The sequence below is a fragment of the Gopherus flavomarginatus genome, chromosome 10, assembly GCF_025201925.1.
Source record: "Gopherus flavomarginatus isolate rGopFla2 chromosome 10, rGopFla2.mat.asm, whole genome shotgun sequence".
NCBI lineage: Eukaryota > Metazoa > Chordata > Testudines > Testudinidae > Gopherus > Gopherus flavomarginatus.
The window spans coordinates 62,956,033-62,980,003 of record NC_066626.1 but is presented as its reverse complement, the minus strand read 5'-3'; the positions used below and the strand labels follow the sequence as shown (position 1 = coordinate 62,980,003).

Sequence of the window (23,971 nt, the reverse complement as noted above, 5' to 3'; positions counted from 1 at the left end):
CACCTTGTCTCTAATCCTATATCCCTCTCTCTTTCATCCTCTTGATTTCAATACAGATTTAAACAGGACTGATCACACAATATGAGCAAGAAATCAATGGGCCAGAGAGCAGTAGTTACTCTGGATTCACACTGGTGTGTCTGAGAACAGATTCTTGGCCAATGCATCCAGGATGCTCTTACCCTATATCAACCCCAACAATCTAATCTCCCCATTACAATTTCTGAAGGAGGATTTTTTTTCTTTTGCTCCTTCCATTATGAGGGACTTTCCGTGCTTCGCCATTTTCTCCTTTCTCTCTGACATTTCATTGCCATCTTAAACCTTAGATGTAATTTCTATTCAGATGATACAAATTATGAACTCTTGAGCAGTTCATCTCTTCATCTGCATTTCTTCTGTGTCCCTCATTGTGGCCTGTAGGTGCCAGATACAGAATTAATCCACTCCTTGAATCAAAAGTTCAAACTTTATTGGTTTACAGGCTTTTTTATTTCTCCTTTTTTTCTTCATTCCACTTTGTCATTGGCCAGCCAGAGCTTAGGTGAAAAAGTTAGTTTTCTTTGACCTTGGATATGTAGTTGCCTTGTTATGGGCTATCGCAGGGGTAGGCAACCTGTGGCACGTATGCCAAAGATGGCACGCGAGATGATTTTCAGTGGCACTCACGCTGCTCTGGTCCTGGCCACCAGCCTGGGGGGCTCTGTATTTTAATATAATTTTAAATGAAGCTTCTTAAACATTTTGAAAACCTAATTTACTTTACATACAACAATAGTTTAGTGTTATGATATATATATACAAACACACACACACACATAGAAAGAGACCTTCTGAAAACGTTAAAATGTATTACCGGCACACGAAACCTTAAATCAGAGTGAATAAATGAAAACTTGGCACACCACTTCTGAAAGGTTGCTGACCCCTGGGCTATCAGCTAAGAATGTGACCCTCTCCTCACCAGTTCCTGGCTTGTCTCATTGGAGAGGAGTGAACTCCTGGTGGTTATAACTATGTGACATAAGCACTGCATTATTCTGGGTAACATTAATGCAGTAAAAATAATGGATGAAATCCTGGTCAATGCCAAATGGAGCTAGGATTTCACACAACATGTTGTTTAAACAAGTGTGCTGTTGCTGAATCCTCACTGTACCTACCCCCTAAAATTATAACCCCAACATGAAACTTTATTTTAAACACAAGCTAAAATCCATACCTCTCAGACTAGGTCTGACACTCTCCTCTGGGAACCCAGAACCATAAGCCATTCTGTTACCTCTCTGTCTCAGCACGTGCAAGCTTTGCTGCTGCTGAACCATGTGCCAGCTCCCTGACTCTGCAGTCTGTCTGCCTTGCCATCAAACTCCTCAAGACTCTGCCAATCTTAACCTTGCTTTGCATGTAATAATCAGGGAACCCTGACTTCCCCAGAGACGTCTTTCTGCAGTGCCAAATCCCTGGATGCTCAGCAAACTTAGTTGGTGTGCCTCCAAAGAGCACAGCACACACCAGTCAGTTTGTTTAACTGAGGACTCACACTTACTTAGATATAGAAGCACTAAGATGGTTTTGTAAAAAAACAAGAATAAGTTTCTTAATGAAGAACATAGTTATACCAGGCAAAAATAAGAGATATAGAAGAATTACAAACAAAACAATGACATAGTGCCTAAAACTTTTTGGTGCCTAAAACTTAATTCTAGCAAGCTATATCTTTACCTAAAATAATTTCTCACTTACAGCAAGCTATCAGCAGCTCCTGCCAAGAGGATCCACCATTCACAGGCTCAGAGGATGCTGTTCCCTATGTTCCCTAAGTGATAGATAACTGATGGGTTTGCTCCCCTTCTTTTTATAGTCCCATGAATCTTTGAATTGTATCCCACATAAAGTTTTTCTCCACTGCTGCTTGTGCGGGTGCCATTATGTCTCCCTCCTCCTGTGGCCAATTTGCTTCTCTGGTTGGCTTGATCATTTTGTTTACGTTAGATGTACTTCCTTTGTCTTCAGCCTCACCTTGCTCAGTTTGCATTGGAGACACAGGCAAATAGGCAAAATAACATTCTTTGGTTTAGGGCAAACTTGTGAATCAAATGTCTCCAAAACATATTTTAAGAAAATATTTCCAGCCTCATGTAACTCTGCATACATAATCTGTATATATGCCACACAATTATATTTATGACCACTATGTTGCCAGTTTTTATGAGATTCTTCACAAGTCACTGTTTGGCTAGATATTCTGACAATGTTTTATTGTGTGTGCACTTTGCCAGTCAGCGTAAGGGGCTTTTAGGGTCACACTTTGATCAAGAGCTGCATTGCTCAACATTGACAACCATACACGTGAGCAAGGTTTCTTCTTCGTAATATTTATGGTATGTTTTCATTTTGAAGGAAATTAATTAACTGATAAGATGTAAACCCTAGATTGTGAGTCTGAGAATAGAATGAGAAAAAGGTTTAAAGAGAAACTGAAACAAAGGTTTCAGGCAATGAAGGGAAGAGGATCTAGAAAAGCAAACAAAGAAATAAAATTTAGTGGGTCCATCAATTCTGAATACCTTTACAGATCTTAATTTGATAGACTTCACTTTCAGAAAGTTTACAAATACAACAATTCTTGAGTTATGAATTAATGGGATGCTATGGATGTTTATACTTCCATTAGAGTTGCACCAAGAGTTAGAGCTTTCTTAGTTTCTGTCTTTCTGTCTTCTGGCGAAATAGTAAAATTAAATCAACTGCTATTTACTGTGTGTTTGAAATATACACTTAATTTTTTTTCAAACATCAGTACTCTCTTAGAAAAGTGATATGAGAGGAGAATTTTAATGGATTTTCAAAGTATTGAATTGTTTTCTCATTAAATTTTATTTCCTAAATAACTTATCTTAAAATGGAACAGATAATTATCACTGTAGGAAGTTTTGGATGCTCCCTTTTTATGTTTGCTTGCTTTTAACCGTAATGGCAGTATCGGCATAATTGGTGTTAATCTTTGTTCCCTTCCCTCCAGCCTCATGCATCTTTTTTTTTTCCTTGACATTAACAAGAATTGCTGGCAGTGCTAATAGGGCCACATCCTACTCTGGACTGGCTTCCCTCTGGTTACATTGGGTGTACGTCAGTTAAGATGTTCTCCATTTGGCTGGTATGGCTGCTTCTCTTCTTTAGTCCTGATCTCAGGTCCTGATTCTGCAAGGTGGTGCTGAACACTTCTCAAAGGTACTCGGATCTCTAAGCTTGTCAGCGGTGGGTGGATACCACCTTGTGCAATGTCCTAGTTTGAGAAGCCTGGGTCAGTCCTTTATCTGGGCAGTGGTTGCTTAAATCAAATCAAATCAACAGAAGTCAGAGTCCAGAAGTAAAAACTAGTCAAAAAGTCCTGGGTTTCTGTTTGCAGCTCCCTCCCCTGAACGCCAGGAGCATGTCTACCTTGCATCTGGGAATGATACTTGTGGTAATGGGGCTTGTGCTAGCTCTCTAAAAATAGCTGTGTAGATGTTTTGGGTTTGGCTGGAGCTTGGGGCTCTGTAGCCAGGGTGGGGGTGGAGAGGGTGTTGGGCTTGAGAGCTCAAGCTCCAGCCTGAGCCGCAAAGTCTACACGGCTGTTCTTAGAGCTCTAACATGAGCCCCGCTAATGCACGTCCGTGGACCTGGCTGGGGAGGCTTGCTCCAAGATGAAGTGTAGATGTGCCCCTGACGGTTCCCAGTCTCTTAAAGGCAGCCTGGTGCTAGATCCTCTGGCAGTCTGAAAAAGAGTTGTTGCTGTTCTTTTGATGTCCCAAGCTCATCTGACCCCTCTCTTCCTATTTTTCCCTCTTTTACTTTCTCTGAAGCAGCTGGGGAGTGGGTGTGTTTCTCCATCACTGACATTTCTCACAACTGAGCTGGGTTGGGGTTGGTTTTGCTGTCTGTGGGCAGGGAGGGTTCTTAGCCCCTTCCTGTTTTCTGTGGGGATTGTAGGCCCCATCACAAATCCCCTTTAAAGTGAGCAGAAGTTGAGGATGCTCAGCACCTTTCAAGCGCTCAGCACCTTGAAGAATTGGGCCAGTGCCAGTGAAGGCATATGGGAGGGTACAGAAATGGACATTGGGGTTGACTGCTGTGTCACTGATGACATTAATGGGAGCCTGTGCCTGAGCTGCCATTACCTGTTAGTGCCTCTTCTGCTGTTGACCTGTTCTGGTGCCTTTTTCTATATTTTTGACAAGTCATATTTTTCAGACATTAGATACACTTCAGAATACAGAAACTTTTTTTTATTTAAAAAAAAAGTCACAACATGAACCAAAAAATCATTTTTGCAAGATTTATTTTATTCCACTTTACTCCCCAAAGACACTCATGCACATTCCCCCTACTTCATGCTCTCCCCATTACAAGTCTGAAATGCCCCAGTAGTGCTGTAAGAGACAACTGGTGAAAATATCTAACATCAAGTAGGAAGCATGCTCATAGCAATTTCATGGCAAAAACTGTTGTGAGTTTTTAGCAAAGATGAACAGAAGTTCACAGATGAAAAGAGGGAATAAGATGACAACCAGACTGACAATTTATTATTGTCAAGATTAAAGATTTGCACTGGAAGGACTGTAATATAAGAAAACGTATAGTGGTATCACAGTTGTACCCTAGGGATAGATGGAGTAGAACACACAGAGAAGACCTGAGAGTATTAATGATCTTCCGGCAATGTGTACAGTAAGGCAACTTCCGATGGAAACGTTTTTTGTTGACTAATTTATTTTTTGCTACATTTTAAATTTTTACATAAACCAGCAAGTTGTGCATCCATTTATCACTGTGAAGTTTCTATAGATGAAAATAATTATGATGATCTGGTTCAAATCATTAGGAAAGCAATCATTAATGGAAAACTTTTATGGCCTAATACTGTTGCTCTTATGCATTCATAATTCCCATTGAAATCAATTGAGGTTTGGTATATTTAAAGGCTGCAGGATCAGGCTCCTTATAAATGTACACTAAAGGAAGGTCTGTCAGGGCCCATTCTTCTTCCTATTGCAATCGATAGAAGTTTTGCCAATCATCCCCATAATCTGCATTCGCTACAATAATATGGTATAGAGATTGCCTGAATTACAGTTACTAATTGAGATGTTGTTTCTTATTGGTAAGACAAAGCATAGGAAGTGGGAAGACCAGTAACACATTACAGAAGGTATACTACCCTCTACATTTTTTCATAGTCTTTTCTCCGCTCCCTCATCCCCATCTTAACTCAACTAAAAGGACAAGAAAATAGTCCATTTAGATAGTGCAGCCTTCTAATAACAGTAAAAATGAATGTGCTGTTAGTGATGACCTTAGCAATAAACGTAATAGTAAGAACAGTAAAAATAATTATGTGCTCATCTCTGTCTAGAAGAGAAACCTATTTCAACTCCTCTGTTGGATTAACAGTGAATACTTTACATGATCCAGGAAAAATACTGGTTCCTATTCTTAGTGGGGATCAGAGTTTAAAACAAAATATTTAGAAATTCATCCTTCAGCATCTTTATTGTTAGTCCATTCTTTTTGGTGATTTTTTTTACTTAACAAAGCTATTGTGCCCTGAGGAACAGTTTCTGTAAAACATTTTCCCCCACAATACCTAAGAATGTTCAAGAAGATGTGTAAAACATTTATTTTATTTTATTTTTGGATCGCCTGCACATCACAGTCAGACTTGGTTCTTAACGGAATTCAAAGCTGTGTAGTTAAGTTTCCCATTGGGCAAGTCTGCTGAAAGGCACACCACTTTTGATTTCTCAAGTTCTGCCTGAGAACCTTTTCACAATCTCTCTTTCTCGCTTTTTTTAATCTGTTTCAAAGTACAAAATGACCTTCCAGTCTCAAGTAACAATATCTCTGTTTCGGCTCACATTAGGTGGACAGTATTCTGGAATGACTGAGAAAGAGTCTTTAATTTAGATGTTATAGATTATTTGTGCATTTTTATTACAGGCAGTGAGTCTGAACAGATTTTGTTGTTTATAAGTTTTAGATGGGAAGTTTCAGATGGCAAAGCGTTTAAACATTCTTTATTATGCCAAGGTAAAGATGAGAAGCCCCAGTGCTATAAAGAGTTGTCAGAATTTGGGAGAAACTTGACTAGTTTACAAAAAAAACCCAAACCCTAATGAGACAAATTCTGCTCTCAATTACAGCATTACAAATCCAGAGTAACTCCTTTTCTAGTCAACTGGCAGAAACAATGGCACTTGGAGCAGAATTCGCCCCAGTAGCACAGGATGGGTTTAATCAATTTCAGACCAATTCCCTATCCCATCCCTCAGTACCAGGTATCTGGGCCAGATGACAAGTAAATGTGAAGACTGGGAGAAAATGGAATGAATCCACCTCCACAAGCAACCATGTCCCAACTCCACTGAGACTTCAGTCTAATGATTAGAAGTACCTGTAAGACCCTAAGAGTTCCCAGTGCCAGTTGGCACATTATTCTCATGATAGATACCCAAAAGATGGCATGTAATACATCACTGGAAAACTAATAACTCACTGATAATTAATATTTGTATGTGATGTATGTATGGTAAACCCACGAATGACTTTACAATGTGAAGTGGAAGTGTGTTCTTAACATGTGTTTGGCAAGCAATGCCTAAGTCGTGTCTGTTCCAGAGAAGGGAATGCGGTTCCACCTGCTTGAATGTGTCTAGAGTGCAAGTGAAGCAAAGTATGACCAAAGACAAAGAAACATACATTTACATGCAAGGTAAACAAAAGCATCAGGAGAATAAGTGTGGAAAGGTGACCAGGTAAGTCATAAGGTGGCATGGAGATTGCATCTCCAGGAAGCCTTCTTGCCTCTTGAAGGAAGGTCAATGAACTTTGAGAAGATATAAGGAGGAAAAAAAAAGCCATTTTGGCATTCTTCACCTGAGGAGACAAAATAATCGAACACTTTAAGCTCTGTGAAGGGTCCTATCCAGAGATTCTGGTTAGCCGTGCAGGAAAAGAGACTTGGTGAGAAACACTTCTTTCAACTTGAGGTTCTGGTTTGTTAAAACAGGTTTTATTCTTAGAAGAGTATTTTTACTTTTGTTTGCTTGTAACCCTTCCTATATTCCTTATACTTGGTAGAATTTAAACCTATGACTTTTTGTTTAATAAACTTGTTTTACTTTTACAATAAACCAATTCAGTGCTTTGCTGGCTACTTTCTCTTTAAGGGAGCAGCTAACTTAATTTCTGTAAGTGTTCAGTGAGAGGGCTAGACACTATAGGACAGACAATTTGGGGGAAATTTGGGACTGGGAGTATGTTAGGGTCATCTTGCAATGAGTAACCCAGGCTGGTGGAAGCCAGTGTGAGACTATTGTGCTGTGAGTGTGTTGCTGGTGTCAGGGTGCTGAACCACGGCTACACAGCACAGAGACATCCAGGGCTACAGGGCGGCAGTGACACAACCCCTTACTGGTCTGGGTTGAACCTCAAAGCATTACACTGCTGTGCAAGCTGGATGCATGCTCTTTCGATAATGAGAAGATCCATGCAGCAGGGGACTATCTGTGTCCCTCTCCCCGTTCACTTGGCACAATGCTGCCAGGCAGGCATGCTCCATATAGTTTGGTTCTGCACCATAAAAAGGGTGTTCACTCCTCAATGCAGTCCATCCAGTCCCTCTCCAACAGAAACATCAAGATGTGAGAGTAACTATGTGATCATAGTATTGTCACTGTTGTCCTTCCTTTCTGTTTCCCTGTGCCCTTTTTTGACTGTCCTGCTCTCTTGTGTATTGTGTCCTGTCAGATTTAAATTATAAACTCTTCAGCGTAGAGACTGTATCTTTACTTGTTTTTTGTGAGACACCCAGCATATTTTTGGGAGCACAGGCTATGATTAATAACAGTGAAAGGAAACTTGCTGGTATTCAGTGACCTTTACAAAGGCTCAAGTGCGCTATTTACTGCCCATCAAGTTCAAAGGCATCTATTATACCCACTTAAATACTCAGTCAATCCAGATGTGCTCATTTTGGAGCCTGCCACTCTGTCTCATATTGAAGCAAAGACAGTTAGGAAGCGCTGGTGTCATAGGGTAAACATTTGGGGCCTGGTTTTCTGATTTGTATGCTGATGTAATTCTTTTGGCTTCAGTGGGATTTCAGATTTCTACCTGAAGAGAACATTCAACTACAGTCAAGCGTGCAGAGGGAAATCAGGGCCTTTCACTGCTTTCTCCAGATCCATGGGGATCTGCCAAAACCCAGGGGGATCTGCCCAGACTCTAAATACAACAACCAAGGACACAGGGAGCAAGTCAAAGCCTTTCACTGTGTATTGCCCTTTACTGCATCTGAAGGATCTCCAAGGATCAATCCTACGGAACCTCTTGACATCATCATATTCACTTAATTTTTAAACTTGGCTTCAGGATACATATTTTTTCCTCATTTCCTTGTGTTTCATCCTCATCCTGCCCTTTCTAACATCATAACCCCACAGCTCCCTAGGCTCATGCTGTCTGATTATTGTGGACTATTCTCCTCTCTCCTTTCACTTTTATACCTCCCTCCCTATGAGATTATCTTTTCCTTTGATCACTCTCTCAATTCCTTTCCCCTATTTTCCTCCTCCTCAGAGGCTGCTCAACACCATCTGCCACCTTAGGCAGCACTTCAGTGCTCCGTCCCTCATGCCACTCAGATTTAGCCTAGCTGCCCCTCCAGTGTGACAGGAATGGCTGTACCAAATTTGAGTGAGTAGCATTGTGACATGGTGTATGGGGTTGCAGCACCCCATACTGATTTGGCCTAGCCCTTGTATCAGGCCTTGTAACTTTATTACAATAGATCATTTTGAGGCAAAGCCAGAAATTAGCCTGCGGTTCACTCAAGAGTTTTGACCTTAGCAAATCTTTTATAGGACTCTGTGTTCAGGCTGTATAAAAAAAAATTCATGTGGTTTGGGGATTTGTTGTGAATATTTCAAGTAGCTGTAGAAGTGATTGATATAAGTGTTCTGGTCCTTAACTATGTTAGAACCAGCATAGTAAAAAGCACAAGGACCTTCTTAGTACAAGAGAATCCTCAGGAGGCATCTGAGGAAGTGGGTATTCACCCACGAAAGCTCATGCTCCAAAACGTCTGTTAGTCTATAAGGTGCCACAGGATTCTTTGCTGCTTTTACAGATCCAGACTAACACGGCTACCCTCTGATACTCAGGAGCTTGTAAAGCGAGTGTAACAGTTCATATGCTGTGTCTCCCTCCTGTGGCCAGTGTAGGGGGCTGTGGACAAAACTTCCCTGTACCAAACTGTTTAGGGTATAAGCAGTCTGTCCTGACAGGAAACCACACCAGCGCACAGAGGCTCCAGGTTAGTGTAAATGCAATGGTGGGGTTGCAACCCCACAACCCTTCCTTTCATGTGATGTGCACTTCTCACCTGCTGCCAAACATCCCTCCCCAAGTTGTTTAATTAGGTCTATTTATGAGACAGGTGCCATTCATCGACCTCCAATTCAATTAACATGGAAATTAATGGGACTCTTCCCACTGATTTTAATGGAAGCTGGGTTAGGCCTGTAATATTTTTAGGTCAGTCTCTCTACTCACCTAAGTCAGTGGCAAAACTCCCTCTGTCCTCGGTCAGACCAGGATCAATCTCTTCAAAAGTATTGTGCAAATTGATTTTCTAATTTGACTCTGAGTGGTTTTTTATTTTCTGCCTCTCATGTTACTTGATATATTTAATCCTCTTAATCTCATATGCAATCTGTATGTGTGTGTGTGTGTGACAGCCTGTCTTTGTTTATGTTCAAGGATTGTAATAAATAATCTGTCCTAAATAGGTATTTAACGGGCTGGTTGGACCTGCTAGTTATTTGAACTCTAGTGTTCTTAGCCAAATGTAGATCACAGAAAGAGGAAAAAAGAAACCCACTTTTGTGTTTTGATTCATTTTCTGAGAAGACTGCACTATGATTTCTAGCATTAAGCATCTTATATATTTTCATTGATTTTTCCTTTTAATATACATTGAAAATAAATACAAAATTCAAAACCTACCATAAAGCTAGAATAAAAGTGGGGTGAGGGAACAAGACAGCATCCACAGACTGTGTAACCCAGAAGAGTGTTCTGTGGTGGATGTCTCAGTCTCTCCTGTTGGAGCTGTTCCTCTTTGTATAAAATACGGTCATTGAGCCAGAGAGAGAGTGAAAATGGCTCCAAACCCCAGTGGCTCAGGCACTTACCCAAATTTATATCTCCACTTTAATGACTATTACATTATTTATACACAATGTATTTCTCTCCCTAACGGGTGAGACTGAGAGCAACCCATCCCAGAATAGCTCAGGGCACTCACCGGAAAGGGGAGAGAGCTGGGTTCAAGTTCTTGGTCCCCATCAGGCAGAGGAAGGATTTGAGCCCAGGCCTCCTAGCACCTGCGTGAGTGCTTTAACCATGTTAAACATTTTAAACGTTATAAGTGGGAGAGGACTACAGCTGCTACCACCTTCTGTGGCATTTTGTGTGAGGCCCAATCTGGTGAGCAGAACTACTGGATTGGGCCCTGAAGGCAAGATAGTTTGAGGGTCCCACTAGGGCTCAGGTGTGAACTGGACATCTGGGTGTTGGGATGTAGGCAGCTGTGTGCATGCCCCATGGCAGAAATTTAGGCACCATGTGGCATTACTAGCTGAAATTTAGGTGCCTACAGGGTTAGAGAGCAGCTGAGCAGGATTTTTAGGACCCGAATGTTGGACTTAGATGCCTAAAGTGGCAGTTAGGTGTCTAAATTCTTTTGTGGCTGTAGCCCCCAGAATCTTAAAAGTATGAAGAGTCTAAACATGTGATAAGTGTGCATTTCTTATGTTGTCCTCTGCACCTGGGACAGCCGTTCTACCTGTGCATCAAAAAATCACCCTTTATTCCTTCACAGTCAACTGATGCCAGTGACATCTAAAAATGGGTAGGACACACTGGTGATATCAGAATCAGTTTAAAACCTGCTTCAGTATTTCTAAGCAGCTTTCCATCACTAATCTCCATCCCAACACTATTTGTTCCTTTTCTTCTATCTTTTAATCATTGTATTGTAATGTCCTACTGTATGTCATGATTCTGCAGACACTTACACATGTGCTTAACTTTACTATCATGAGTGGTTCTATCGAGTTCAGGGGGATTAATCACAGTAGCAAAATTAAGCACATCTGTAAATCTTTGCCAGATTGGGACCTTAGACATCTTGCCTTCCTATACTGGTGGTTTATAAATAAGCCTTCCATGACTCAGAATACTGTGTACCCCCACATTAAACTAATGGAGTAGAATAAATGTTGCCATCTGGGTAATCTGGGGAAAATACACCTAGAGAAGGAAACAGTTCAGTATGGAAAATAAATGAGATCATCATGATGATTTATGAATCTATTCTTAGAAACGGTCAATATTGTGGAACTTTAAAGTTATTTTCAATTTTTACAAAAGCCAAATTATCTCTAAATTCTGTTTTCACAGCTCATTTGTTACCTAGTTACTGCTACATTGAGAGATAATGAGAATAATCATCTAACATGGAATATAGATTTTTCTGAACAATAATAAACTAAGCAGTCATGTTAAAAATAGTTCAATTCTCATTATGTGCTGGCTCTAATTTTTCACAGATTCACAGAGATTAAGGCAGAAGGGATATTAGATCATCTAATCTGATTTCTATCTCACAGATCATTAAAATTCCCCCAGTTATCCCTGTGTTGAGCCCAATAACTTGTGTTTGACTAAAGCATCACTTGTGCTTTGGCTAAAGCACATCTTTCAGAAAGGTATCCTGTCTTGAACTAAAGACATCAAGAGATGGAAAATCTACCACTTCCCCTGGTAGCTTGTTCCAATGATTAATCACCTTCGCTTTTTTTTTTTTTTTTTGGTCTTATTTCTAATTTGAATTCATCTGGCTTCAGCTGCCAGCCATTGGTTCTTGTTAAGCCTTTCTCCCCTATATTAAAGAGCTCTTCAGTACCCAGTATTTTCTCCATGAAAGTATTTGTCCACTGTAATCAAGTCACCTCTCAATCTGCCTTTTGATAAATTTAACAGGCTGAGCTCTTTAAGCGTCTCACTGTAAGACATTTTTTCCAGCCTTTGACTCATATATCTGTGAGTCTTTTCTACACTCTCTCCTATTTTTCAACATCCTTTTAAAACTGCGGACACCAGAACTGTATGAAGTATTCCAGTATTGGTCTCACAGATGCCGTATGCAGAGGTTAACTCACCCTCATACTGCTACTGACTGCTCTCCTGTTTATCGCATTAGCCTTATTGCCACAGCATCTCTCTGAGTTGCTCGTCAACTATGACCTCTAATTCCTTTTCACAGTCACTGCTTTCCAGGATACAGTCCCCCATTCTGCAGATATGGCCTGCATTCCTTGTTCCTAGACAAACAGCTCAGCATTTGGCTGAATTAAAACACATTTTGTTTTAACAGGCCCAAGTTACCAAGCTGTCCAGATCTTCTGTATGACTTCCCTGACCTCACTGAAATTTACTACTACTAATCTTGTGTTACCTGCACATTTTATGAGCAGTGATTAATGAAAATGTTGAATAGCATAAGGCCTAGTATCAGTCCCTGTGGAACTCCATTATAAACAGCCCCACTGAATGATGATTCCCTATTGACAACTATGTTTTGAGATCTGTCACTTAGCCATTTCTTAATCTATTTAATATCTGCTTTCTTGATATAGTGCTAATTTTGTAATCAGAATGTTATTTGGTATTAAGTCAAAAGCCTTACAGGAGTTTAGGAATATAACATCTATGCAATTACCTCTGTCAACCAAACTTGTAATTTCATCAAAGAATGAAGTAAGGTTTATTTGACAAGACCTATTTTTCAATAAAACTATGTTGGCTGGCATCATTTCTATTCCTATCCTTTAATTATTTATCAACTGAGTTTCATATCAGGTTTTCCATTATTTTGCCTGGGATTGATCTCAGGCTGACTGGTTTATATCCATGTCATCCCACTCTTACTGCTTCTGGAATTTCCTCACTATTCCAAGATTTATTAAAAATTGATACCAGTGGGCCAGAGATCTCCCTGGGCAATTTTGTTAGGACTCTTGGGTATGAGTTATTCAGGTTTGAACACTTTACAAAGTTTATCCCTAGTAGATTACGTTTAACATTCTCCTTAGCTTCTAGTGGATTGAAAAGTACTTCTTCATCCTCATGTGATGTAGGTACATCATCCTTCTTTTCAAACACAGAACAGAAATATTTATTGAACACTTTTGCTTTTCCCCCTGCATCATTAACTGTTTTGCAATCTCCATCTAGGAAGGGTCTATATTATTGCTATGATTTCTTTTGTTCTTAAAACATTTTACAATCTCCTTGTTGTTCTTAGCCCTGCCAGCCATGGTTTTTTCTCTATTTTCTTTAGGTTTCCTAATCAATTTTCTACACTTCATAACTTCTGATTTACATTGATTGCCATTTCTCCTTCTCGTCTATTGGTTATATATTGCTTTTTTATTTCCAATTGCTGCTTTCCTGAATTGGGACCAGTGGGCCTAATCCTGCAAGCCTCGGCTTGTGTAACTCTGACATAATGGAGCTTCAGTGTGCAGTCTGCTTTTGAGCCTCGGATTGAGCCCAACATATAAAATATGAAAAAATATGCTTTTGCAGTAGCCGTATAAAATAGTGGTGTTCCTCTAAAGATTTATTCAGCATCTCTGTACGTTAAATACATAAAATCTTTGATTCCACCATGTAAAAGTTTATTGAAGGAATTTCTGAAGCTCACATTTAACTAGAGATAATTGTGATTTAAAGAATATAGTTTCCAGATGCCACAAGTTTAGAGTGTGGCACACATTTTAGTTGTATGTATAAATAAATCACAGGAACATTCTAAATCTAACCATTAGTTGCTGTAGTTTGGTATTCTGTCTCTTGACACTGGCCGATTACCAGATGGAAGGGGCAAAGTGCTCTATCATGGAGTAATCTGGGCATAAGGGAAATTTCTTCCTAACTTTATTTAGTTAGTGATTCTCATATGCTGTGAAGCAAAGGGCTAATAGTCTGTCTAATGTAACTGCAATACGGATAATCTTATTATTCATGGAAATGTACAATCCTTTTGGAGTCTTACTATGTTCTTGGCCACTGATATCTTATAGCAGTGAGTTCCTTTTATTAAAAAAGTATTTTTTAAAACCAATTTTAACTTCCTTTCCTGTTAGCTTATTTGACCATCATCTTGCTCTAATGTTATAAGAGAAGAAATATGGGACTGCCTAGTTTACCTTTTCTGTGCCAGTCACTGTTTTAAATTGAAGTCGATAGAGGTACATTAAATTAAGAGTATAGAACTTGCTCCAGAATGTCAAACTCATCCCTGTTTCCAATTCAGTCTTGTTTAGTGGCAGTGCCGAGAATGACTAGCCAGAGTTAAAAAGGAAATGCTTAATTTCTCTTCTAGCCCTAGCACTTCTTTCAATAATAATTTAAAAGCATCTGGCCGGCTTTGAACTTTACTTCAGACTGTAAATTGAGAGCATCTAAACAGCATCTAAATTTAGTTTTAAGTAGAAGTTCAGATATTAAGCAGCCTGTCTTTTCTGTGGTATTTACTTTAAAAATATGTGAGATGGGAGTGTTGGTATAATTTATGCTTTGGTGAGAGACAATATTCAAATATATGAGATCTGCTAGTGAGTCTGAAAGAAATCAGGTTGATCTGTAATTCATATGAGGGATTTACTTGACTGCTGCACAGTAGTTCAAACAGGACCTGTTAGCCAGTGACTTAGCTGGGGATATGGGAATCAAGGTGATAATTTGTCACACTTTGTTTGGCAGTGTCTAAATATTAGCAGTGTTTGTTCATATCCATTTATAACTGCTACGTAGTACAGAATCATAAATTACTGTTGGGTGAAATTTATATTTTGTTTATATTTCCTCAAGTCATGAGGCTGCAAATGGACCACAACTGCCCTTTGGTCCCACTCATAAAACGTGGAGTGTTGACATAGCAGAAATTGCTTCATGTGAACATTTTATTTAGAAGTTTAATGAGAGAACTGAGGATTATGGGGAAAATGTATCTCTGGCCTAATGGAAAGCATACATGGGCCAAATGCATCCTAATTTAGCACCATTGAAGACAAATATTTTTATTAATCAACCTCATTGGAGTTACACCAGGGATAAATTTGATCCATTGTGTTTATCAAAGGCATCTAAGATGTGTTTGAATTTGAAAATCCTTTTCCTTTAATGGACACCAATAACTTAACTAGGGAGTATGTTTGCAACGTGCCAAAATGACTTGCTTATTTCCATATGCTAACCTATAATTGGGTTCCTGCAGCCTTCCTGCTTCACATATGGTACTTATGAGTCAATTAAAGTGCCCTAACAAGCAATTACTGGTTTATTGTTTAATTTATTTTAGCGGCTCATGCTGTTCTGCTCGAAAGTTGCATGTATATAAGTCAGCATGTAGCACAAATCATATTGTTTCGTGTGACTGAAGTGCTGAAAACAAGGCTTTGGGAGATCAAATAAATTAATTCACGTTTTGGATGATAATTCAAATAAAATTAAAGAAAAAGTCATGCATTTGTGGTATGACATGCACTGACAGTGGCTTTTGAAAATATAAAGCATTGAATGAAAATGAGTTATCTGCTACGATTGTGTGAATTCCAGCAGACTCCACTTAAATCAAACCATTTGGACAAAATCTGATTTCTAGATACAAATGGAATTTAATGGGGCCAATTTTTCAGAAGTGGCCTTTCATTTTGCATTCCCAAAATAGTGAGTGCCTTTTGCATGCCCCCATTACTTCATTCATCTCGTCCCACAGCTAACTGTAAGGCTACTGAGTCCAGGCATGCCAGCTTAGTATCAACATGTTCAGCATTGGTATGTACAAATTTCGGGAACAGTTTTATGTTAGCTGAAGATTTGGCCTTTAAGGGTGGTATTTAAACATTATTTAAACTGGATAAACAAAAACTCTCTGGGAGTCTGTAAAGGGGAAAGGAATTTGTAAAAGGATAGGGAAGTGTTCATCCACATATAATTTCTAATAATTAATACCATCCAAACATTATACTTGAAGCAGGGCCACCCTATGCAATTTGCCCCAGGCCCCCACAAGAGTTTTTCGGGGCCCCTGGAGCAGGGTCCTTCACTCGCTCTGGGTCTTCGGTGGCAATTTGGCGGCGGGGGGTCCTTTCGCTCCAGGACCCACTGCTGAAGTGCCCCGAAGACTCGCAGCGGGGGGTCCTTCCACCCTGGGACCCGCCGCCGAAGTGCTAGGTCTTCAGTGGCAATTTGGTGGTGGGGACCCCCCCACCACCGAAGACCTCAGGACCCCTGAATCCTCTGGGCAACCCTGACTTGGAGGGACACTTCTCTACCCTTCTGCAACTTTTTTCCCCCATTACGGATTCCCAGACAGTCTTTGTCTTTCCACTATAGAACCCTTCCTGACCAGTTCTCTTTCTATGATGTGTAGACATAAAGGTGCCTAAAGCACAGAAAGAGCACTGAGTCCACATCCTAAATTATTAGACTAAGAGAAGAATGGGATGACATAATCTTTTACTTGCTACCCATTGTTCCAAGTATCAGTTTAAAATGTCTAAATCTAGCTTTATTCACCATGCTTTGATCTGCATTTGGAAGTGGGTTCTTTTTCACCTTGGAGGACATCAGTAACTTAACTAAGGAATGAATATGTTTGCAATGTGCAAAAATGAGTTGCATATTTCCATATATTACCTTATAATTGGATTCCTGCAGCTATGCTGACTTTATTTCCTGTTGTTTTCTGCACTCTGCAAATAACATCAGCCTTGACACTTGATTCCTTTTCTTTTGCCTCTCACTCCTCCATGGTCTATTTCTAAGCTCTCTCCTATGGCTGGGCCACCTTGTTCATTCCATACTTCTTGTCTCACTCTTGTCTCCAGGTTTTTTCTGTTCTGCTCCCTATGCATGGAACAACATCACTTTTCTTGTGGTCCAAATGTCCCTGTCTCCTTCTCCAAGTCTCTGTTAAAAGCCCATTTTTTCACCCAGATTTCTCTTGTGCTATGTACTCCTCCTCTCCTGTGCCATTTGTCTCTCTTAAAAATATTATCACTTATTAGATATGCATGCTGTAGAAATGATTTGCATTATTATTTATTTTACTATCTTATTTTCGTTTGCCCACCCTTTACCATGATCACCAAGTTCTCTGAGCTCCATGTTCTATGTCTAATATAGGCCCTGATTCCATGCACACTTCGATACATGCTTAAAGTTAAGCATGTGAATGGTCACATTTATCTCAGTGGACTAATCGCGTACTTAAAATTAAGCATATATGTACTTATTTGTAGGATCAGGGAGTTAGACTACAAGAGCATTGGGACGTAGAATGTTTATTTTAAAATCTGTCTCTATTTGAAAATCATGTCAGTGTTAATATAATTAAATATGACATTTTGTCATATAATAATAAATATTGCTGCATGTTTTTAAATTATGCAATTGTAAATGCTAGAGCATAGTTCCTGTAGCATAGCATATTGTTCATCTCCTGGAGATGCTAGCAGTCATAACACACCTAAAGAGAAGTTTTAAATATTTACTTTGCCTCAATTATACTTAAGATGGGACAATATGGCAAGTTTATGTAAGTTAATTTTGGTGCCCTTGATGAAGATAATGAAGCTGTTCAAACCTTAGGCATCAACGTCTATTACTTGTTTAACCTTCCCAGCAGAGGACAATTACCATGCCTTATCATAGAGGAAAGCAACCTCTGCCCCTTTGCTTTCACAATTGAGAATGAGAATCTCTCAGTATCATTTTCAACTGCTAGTGTTGAGAGATGGTAAGGATAAAAAAGATTGAAAGTGAAAGGCAAGGATCAGCAATTTGGAGGTAGTTATTAATATGCTGATTTACTGTCACTTGAGTCTAAAGAGACTTTAACAACTCTCGATTTTTTAACGTGCTCTTTAAAATACTGAATTTTCCTCAGAAATCTAGTTACATTTTAGTAAATTCTTTTCTTCTCTAATTTTTTGCCAAGTCACCTCATACTCCCATGAAATATTTGTATTTTTTTAAAAAAAAGATACTGTGACTTCATTCTGGTATAGATTTCCTATGTATCTTCAATGACCAGTTGATATAAGAAAAGAATTAATTACCTTTCCTTTTCTCTGGTGCACTAAGCTATGTTAGGTGATAGATTAAAATAATTATGCATAGTTACTAAAGTATGGATTAATTTGGAATCTCCATAAAATAATAGTGCAAACCTTTAAAATTAAGACATAATAAAATCTAAATTAGATAATGTTATGCTTTACAGCTTTACTGCATAGTATGTGGCTTTACATGAAGTCAGAGCACTTGTCTTAAGTAGGCTCCTCGGGCCAAACTGTGGTGTAACTGACAGCATAGCTGGTCCTTAAAGAGACATTATCTAGTGTCTAGGTAAGGGTCTTCTGGGCTTTGCTCCTGATTCTGCCCCTGATTGATTGCCTGAGTCAAGTTGCAACCTGTCCCGGCCTTGGTTAACTTGTATGTAGTTTGTGTTTAATAATCTTGGGGGTATTGTGAGAATTAATTTTTATTGAAGCTTTTAGATCCTATAATGAAAGACACTATAAAAGTGCAAGCTGTTAATGGTTTGTTGTGATTATTTGTCATCAGTAGGCTGAATCTCTGTCCAGGCCTCTTATACTGACCCTGTAACTTAGTGTGTGGGCAGCACACAGACATTAATACATGTATCTTCCCAAAACAACCATGAAGTAGGTTAGCGTCATCATCCTCATGGTGACATTTAGAGATTGTGGCTCTCCCAAGGTCACACAGGATTTTTATCCAGTTCTTCCAAGGCTGACTGCTGCATCATAACCACAAAACTGTCCTTCCTGTCACTGGCTATTTCCATATGTTGATATATCAGCCATTCATGTCAGCTCTCCAGAAATTATTAGCATTTCAGAATCAGAATAATATTAAATTCATCTTCTAGACAGCAGTTGAGAAAAACATTTTTTTAAATGGCTGTAAGTTTTCTTATTTAAAAAAAAAAAACATTTTCCAGAAAAAGGTCGCAGTCTATGTACAATAAGCTCTTAACACTGCTACCCTTAGAATGAAATGGCAAGGTATATTGAACCACATTCACCCCGATCCAACTAGATTGCTGTCAGTGAAGTTATATTATGAATGGATTTGGCCCATTGTTTATGATTGAAGATTCTAAACCGTGTGCCTGCTTTGAAGTATTAAGCACAATATTTCCACAAGGAACAGTTCACTTTACCTTTCGTTTTGTATGAAATATCCTCCGTGACTCTAAGTTGATAGCTAAGGGCTCAGATCATCAGTCTCTGATATCCACAGTTCTGGCAGGAGAGCCTCCATGAGTTTATGGAGTTTGGCTGCTACAGAGCTTTTTGTCTTTTATTCGGCCGAGTTCAGACTTAGCCTTTAGCTACCCTTGGCCCCCATTCCCAAACAACATCATTACATGAAGACATCTCTCTCTCTCTCATGCTGGCTTAGAGGATGTGACCTGCATGTGATTCACTAAGGACTGGAACTTTTATATGCCAACTGAATCTAGCAATATCCCCAGATGGCAGAGAACTATTTGGAGCTGACTGGTACTCACATAGCTAAAGGTCTTTAAATAGAATTGTATCTTCAGATTCTGGCAGTCAGAACTCATGTAAGAGGCATTTCCAGGCTCTGGATTAAGCATTATCATTATAGTATTGCCAGACTTTAAGAACAAGAGGCTCAGATCATTCCCAAACATGAAAAACCCACACAAGGGACTGGAATTTCTGTGAGGTTCCCCTTACAGAGCTGCCACCTGATTGTTCCATGGGGGCTGAGGAATGGGGTTGGCCATTCCTTGCAGAACAGGGGGTGGATTCAGCTCCCATGGCTTGCAGATCTCTCAGATCTGTCCATGCATTCACAATACCTCCAAAATACCTCTTCTCACTAGCAGCACAACCCAAGGAGGGTGGATCTAAGGCATGGAAAATTGCATGCAAAACTAAATACAAATACAATACACTTTTGCTGTTGCTCTAAGCATCACACTATAGTCAAATGTCCAGAAAAGCTCTGAACTGGGTTAAAATTGAAGTAAAATAAAATGTAAAATTTCTTCAATAGCAGTGTAATATTTTAAATTTGAATCTACAACAGTAAATCAGCATTAATGGTGCACTGGGGAACAGAAGGGGAAGAAGTGGCATTATACTGAAATCATCAACTCTCTGACTCTCTATACAAGGTCCCCAAAGAATGGGCTGAAAAATGATACCGTTGGACAGCAGACTGTCTCCTGAATTAGCAGACAATTTGAAGCCAACAGCCCTTTGTCTTTTGGCAGGTTTAAGAACTGCAAACTGTTGAAGTTAGAGTTAACCTTGACATAAGATGCAATTTCTTAGCTGTGAGAGTAATTAAATATTGGAACAGCTTACCAGGACAGGTGGTGAATTCACCATTGCTTGGCATCTTTAAAACAAGGTTAAATCTCTTGTTAAAAGATCTGCTTTAATCCAGCTTCTGGGAGAAATTCACAGGCCTGTGTATGCCGCGGGTCAGGCTAGATGGTCATACTGGTTCCTTCTGGCTGTGGAATCTGATTCTCCCTCTTTATCCCCTTTCTTCATGGCCGTGGGGAGAACAGGCCATGCATCACCCTCAACATGCTCATAACACTTGGAGCTCTGAATTAAGCCTGGTTGTAATAAATCCCATGCTTCAGGACTTCAGCCTGCAGGGGATGGTGTGACAGTCTCCCTAAGGGGAGAACGGAAGGTTTAGACCCCCACAATAAGCAGTTAAACCAGCTGTTTGCACACTGTGTTATTTGACTGTAAGAGCTATTGTGAAAGCTTGTAATGCACTGAACTTAATAGTCATTATGAGAGAAAGAGACACACACACAGTGTTTATGGTTATGAAGGTGTATCTATGTATATAAATAAAACTGTTATTGTCATGCAACTTCAACTTTGCTTCACAAATGGGCAGTGAAGCAACCAGGTAAGAAGGGGCTACCTCCTCAACCAGAGGAGACTTGTTTCAAGCACCTTGCCATTGTCCAGCCCAGGAAAGAACAATGAGAAACTATCAAAGCAAAGGGGAACAAGAAACAAAGAGAGGAAGTTTTCCCTTCTTTGAATTACTACAGTAACTGAAGGAAAACAAAACTGCAGACCCTTTTAAAATGGAACAGGTTTGAACTGAAGACCATTCAGAACTGGGGAACAGTCTTGAGGCAGGAGGCTGTCCATGAATGCAGGATTCCTTCTATAGCTAGATGGTATGCTGGGAAACTCTTTTAAGGCAGTTGGTAACTCTTATTATTCCTTTTCTAATCAGAAATTTATTTTCTAACATGAAAGGATGAAGGCTGAGGTTGCACCTTTGTTTCTTTTCTTCAAAATTTGTGTATGTTTGCTTCCCTTTTACTATTTCATATTAGAATCTGTGGTTTTACTATTAAATCAACTTGTTTATTTTTATTCCAAGCATGTCTGTGGTGTGCAAACTGTGTGGAGTGTGTGTGCCAAAGTGAGCTGCTGCGTAGGGGGCTGGTTTCACATCTTGGGTCAGGGAGTGGTGGTGACTAACCAGAATGGTGTCCAAGAGGCTGATAATTAAGAACTCAGGGAGGAAATATTTGAGGAGGCTCAGGACTGGAAGGGCTGTTGGTGCTACCCTGCAAAGAGTAAATGGGCTGGTGGAAGCCAGCGTGTGAGTTTATGCTTGTGTGCTGCCTACTAGTGTCAGGGATCTGAACCATGGCTGCACAGTACAACGGCCCCCAGCTTACAGGGCAGGCGGTGACAGAACCCCTTACTGGTCTGGGTGGACCCTAAAATGTCAGTCAGGAAGGAACATTTTCCCCCAATGCATAATTGGCTATAGGTATTCTATTTTTTGCCCCCTGCCTTCCTCTGAAGCATCAGAGATTGACCACAGCTGTAGACTGGACACTGGGCAGGGTAGATCAGGGCTCAGAGGTAGTACGGAAAATCCTCTTAAGGTGCCAGTCTTGTGCATTTTGTTCTTATGCTCAGAGTCACAGTGATTTGGGGTTGAGGATGATTCCACCCACCCCCAGATCGGGGGTTTTCACTTTCCTCTGGAACATGGGATGTGGTTCGCTAGATAGGGTGATTTGGGCATATCTCACCTAATCAATTCCCTGCCATTGTAGGGGCTCTGAACATTGGTGACACCTTGGTCGCTCCTGTTCTATGCCTGTAGCACATGGTTGTCTCCTGAGGACTGAAATGCTTAAGTGCAAGTAAAGTCTTTGAGCTTGATATAGGAGTATTAAGGAGAAATTTAATAGCCTGTTGTGTATAGGAAGTCACACTAGATGATCTAATGGTCCCTTCTGACCTTAAACTCTATGAAACTGTGAAATTGACTGTAAGATAAGCAGTCATTCTTTATGCGTACATACAAGCACTTATCTATATCTTTGCCTTTTCATGCTGTCATGTACAACCAAAGGGTTATATTCTAATTTCTGAAGCAAAATGGATATCATGGCTTATATCAAATTTATGTTATGGGTTGTCCAGCTGTAGCAATAAGTAGTTTTTGGATGGTCCTATGCTATATAATTGGTCAAGATGTTGCTGGGGCGGGTCTATGTATTTTGTCACCCCAAGCACGGCAGTCAAGCGCCTTTCGGCGACATTCCTGTGGGAGGTCCACTGGTCCGCGCCTTCGACGTACCCGCTGCCGAATTACTGCCAAAACCACAGGGCCGGCGGACCACCCACAGGCATGCCACTGAAGGCAGCCTGACGGCCGCCTTCACAGCAACTGGCACGCCTCCCTCCCCCCCCCACCCCTCTCGTGGCTTGCTGCCCCAGGCACATGCTTGCTGTGCTGGTGCCTGGAGCCACCCCTGGATATTGCCCACAAAGTGTAAAACAATGGACTCTTTGAGAATATTGATCTTTCAGAATCTAATTTACATCATAAGCTTTTTGAAGCAAGGATATGTCTTTTACCATGTCTGTGAAGCACCTCGCTCACCTTTGAATGCAGTATGAATAATAACTATAGATTTTCTTTATATTATTGGTATAGAAAAGCAAATGTTGCATATATAGCTAGCTGGTTTATTAGAATGCAGAAATTAAATGTATCAGCATTAACAAAAATTTTTTTTTCTCTTTAGCTGTTGTGTGCCTCTCAGACAATGACCTTGCTGCAGACGTCACTGAATGCATGAAGTGGACAGAACCTATGCCCTCCCTGGTACAGGAGTGTCTAATTCCCTGCAAAGATGATTGCACATTCACCCCTTGGTCTAAATTTACAGCATGCTCTTCAGATTGTGAATCAACAAAAAGTAGAAGAAGATCACTCACAGGTACAATCAATCTTTTTATATGTTATGCTTTATGGACACGACTTGTGAACAATCTTTTTCCGATGTTGCTGAATTGACTTTGAACTTTTGTCAGATTACAGACAGAATATTGTTCATCTTTGAACAAATGATTTGTCCATTATTATATATAAAGGGCTCATGTAGGTGTGAAGGCAGTGCAGGAATTGACCCAAACTAGTTCAACATGAGCTGCAGACAGGGCCAGCTCCAGGCACTAGCGCAGCAAGCAGAGCTGTGGCTGAAGGTGCCACTGATCGAGTTAGATTTTTTGCTGGAGTCGTCCCTGGCTGCAGATAGATCAAAAGTGATACTTATTGTGACATACTCAGGACACTAGAACTCAGAGTCCCACTGTTTTAGCATATATCAGAGGGTAGCCGTCTTAGTCTGGATCTGTAAAAGCAGCAAAGAATCCTGTGGCACCTTATAGACTAACAGACGTTTTGGAGCATGAGCTTTCGTGAGTGAATACCCACT

General features: G+C 40.1%; 1 protein-coding gene across 3 annotated transcripts in view; it reads left to right on the top strand.

Moving 5' to 3' along the window:
* The window catches only part of THSD7B (thrombospondin type 1 domain containing 7B), a 539,966-nt gene that overhangs the window by 351,357 nt on the left and 164,638 nt on the right, over positions 1-23,971 (top strand). For all 3 annotated transcript variants that reach the window (XM_050969171.1, XM_050969170.1, XM_050969169.1), the window contains one exon: positions 23,279-23,473. In XM_050969171.1, coding sequence (XP_050825128.1) covers positions 23,279-23,473 — 195 coding nt within the window. The remainder of the gene's footprint in view (positions 1-23,278; positions 23,474-23,971) is intronic.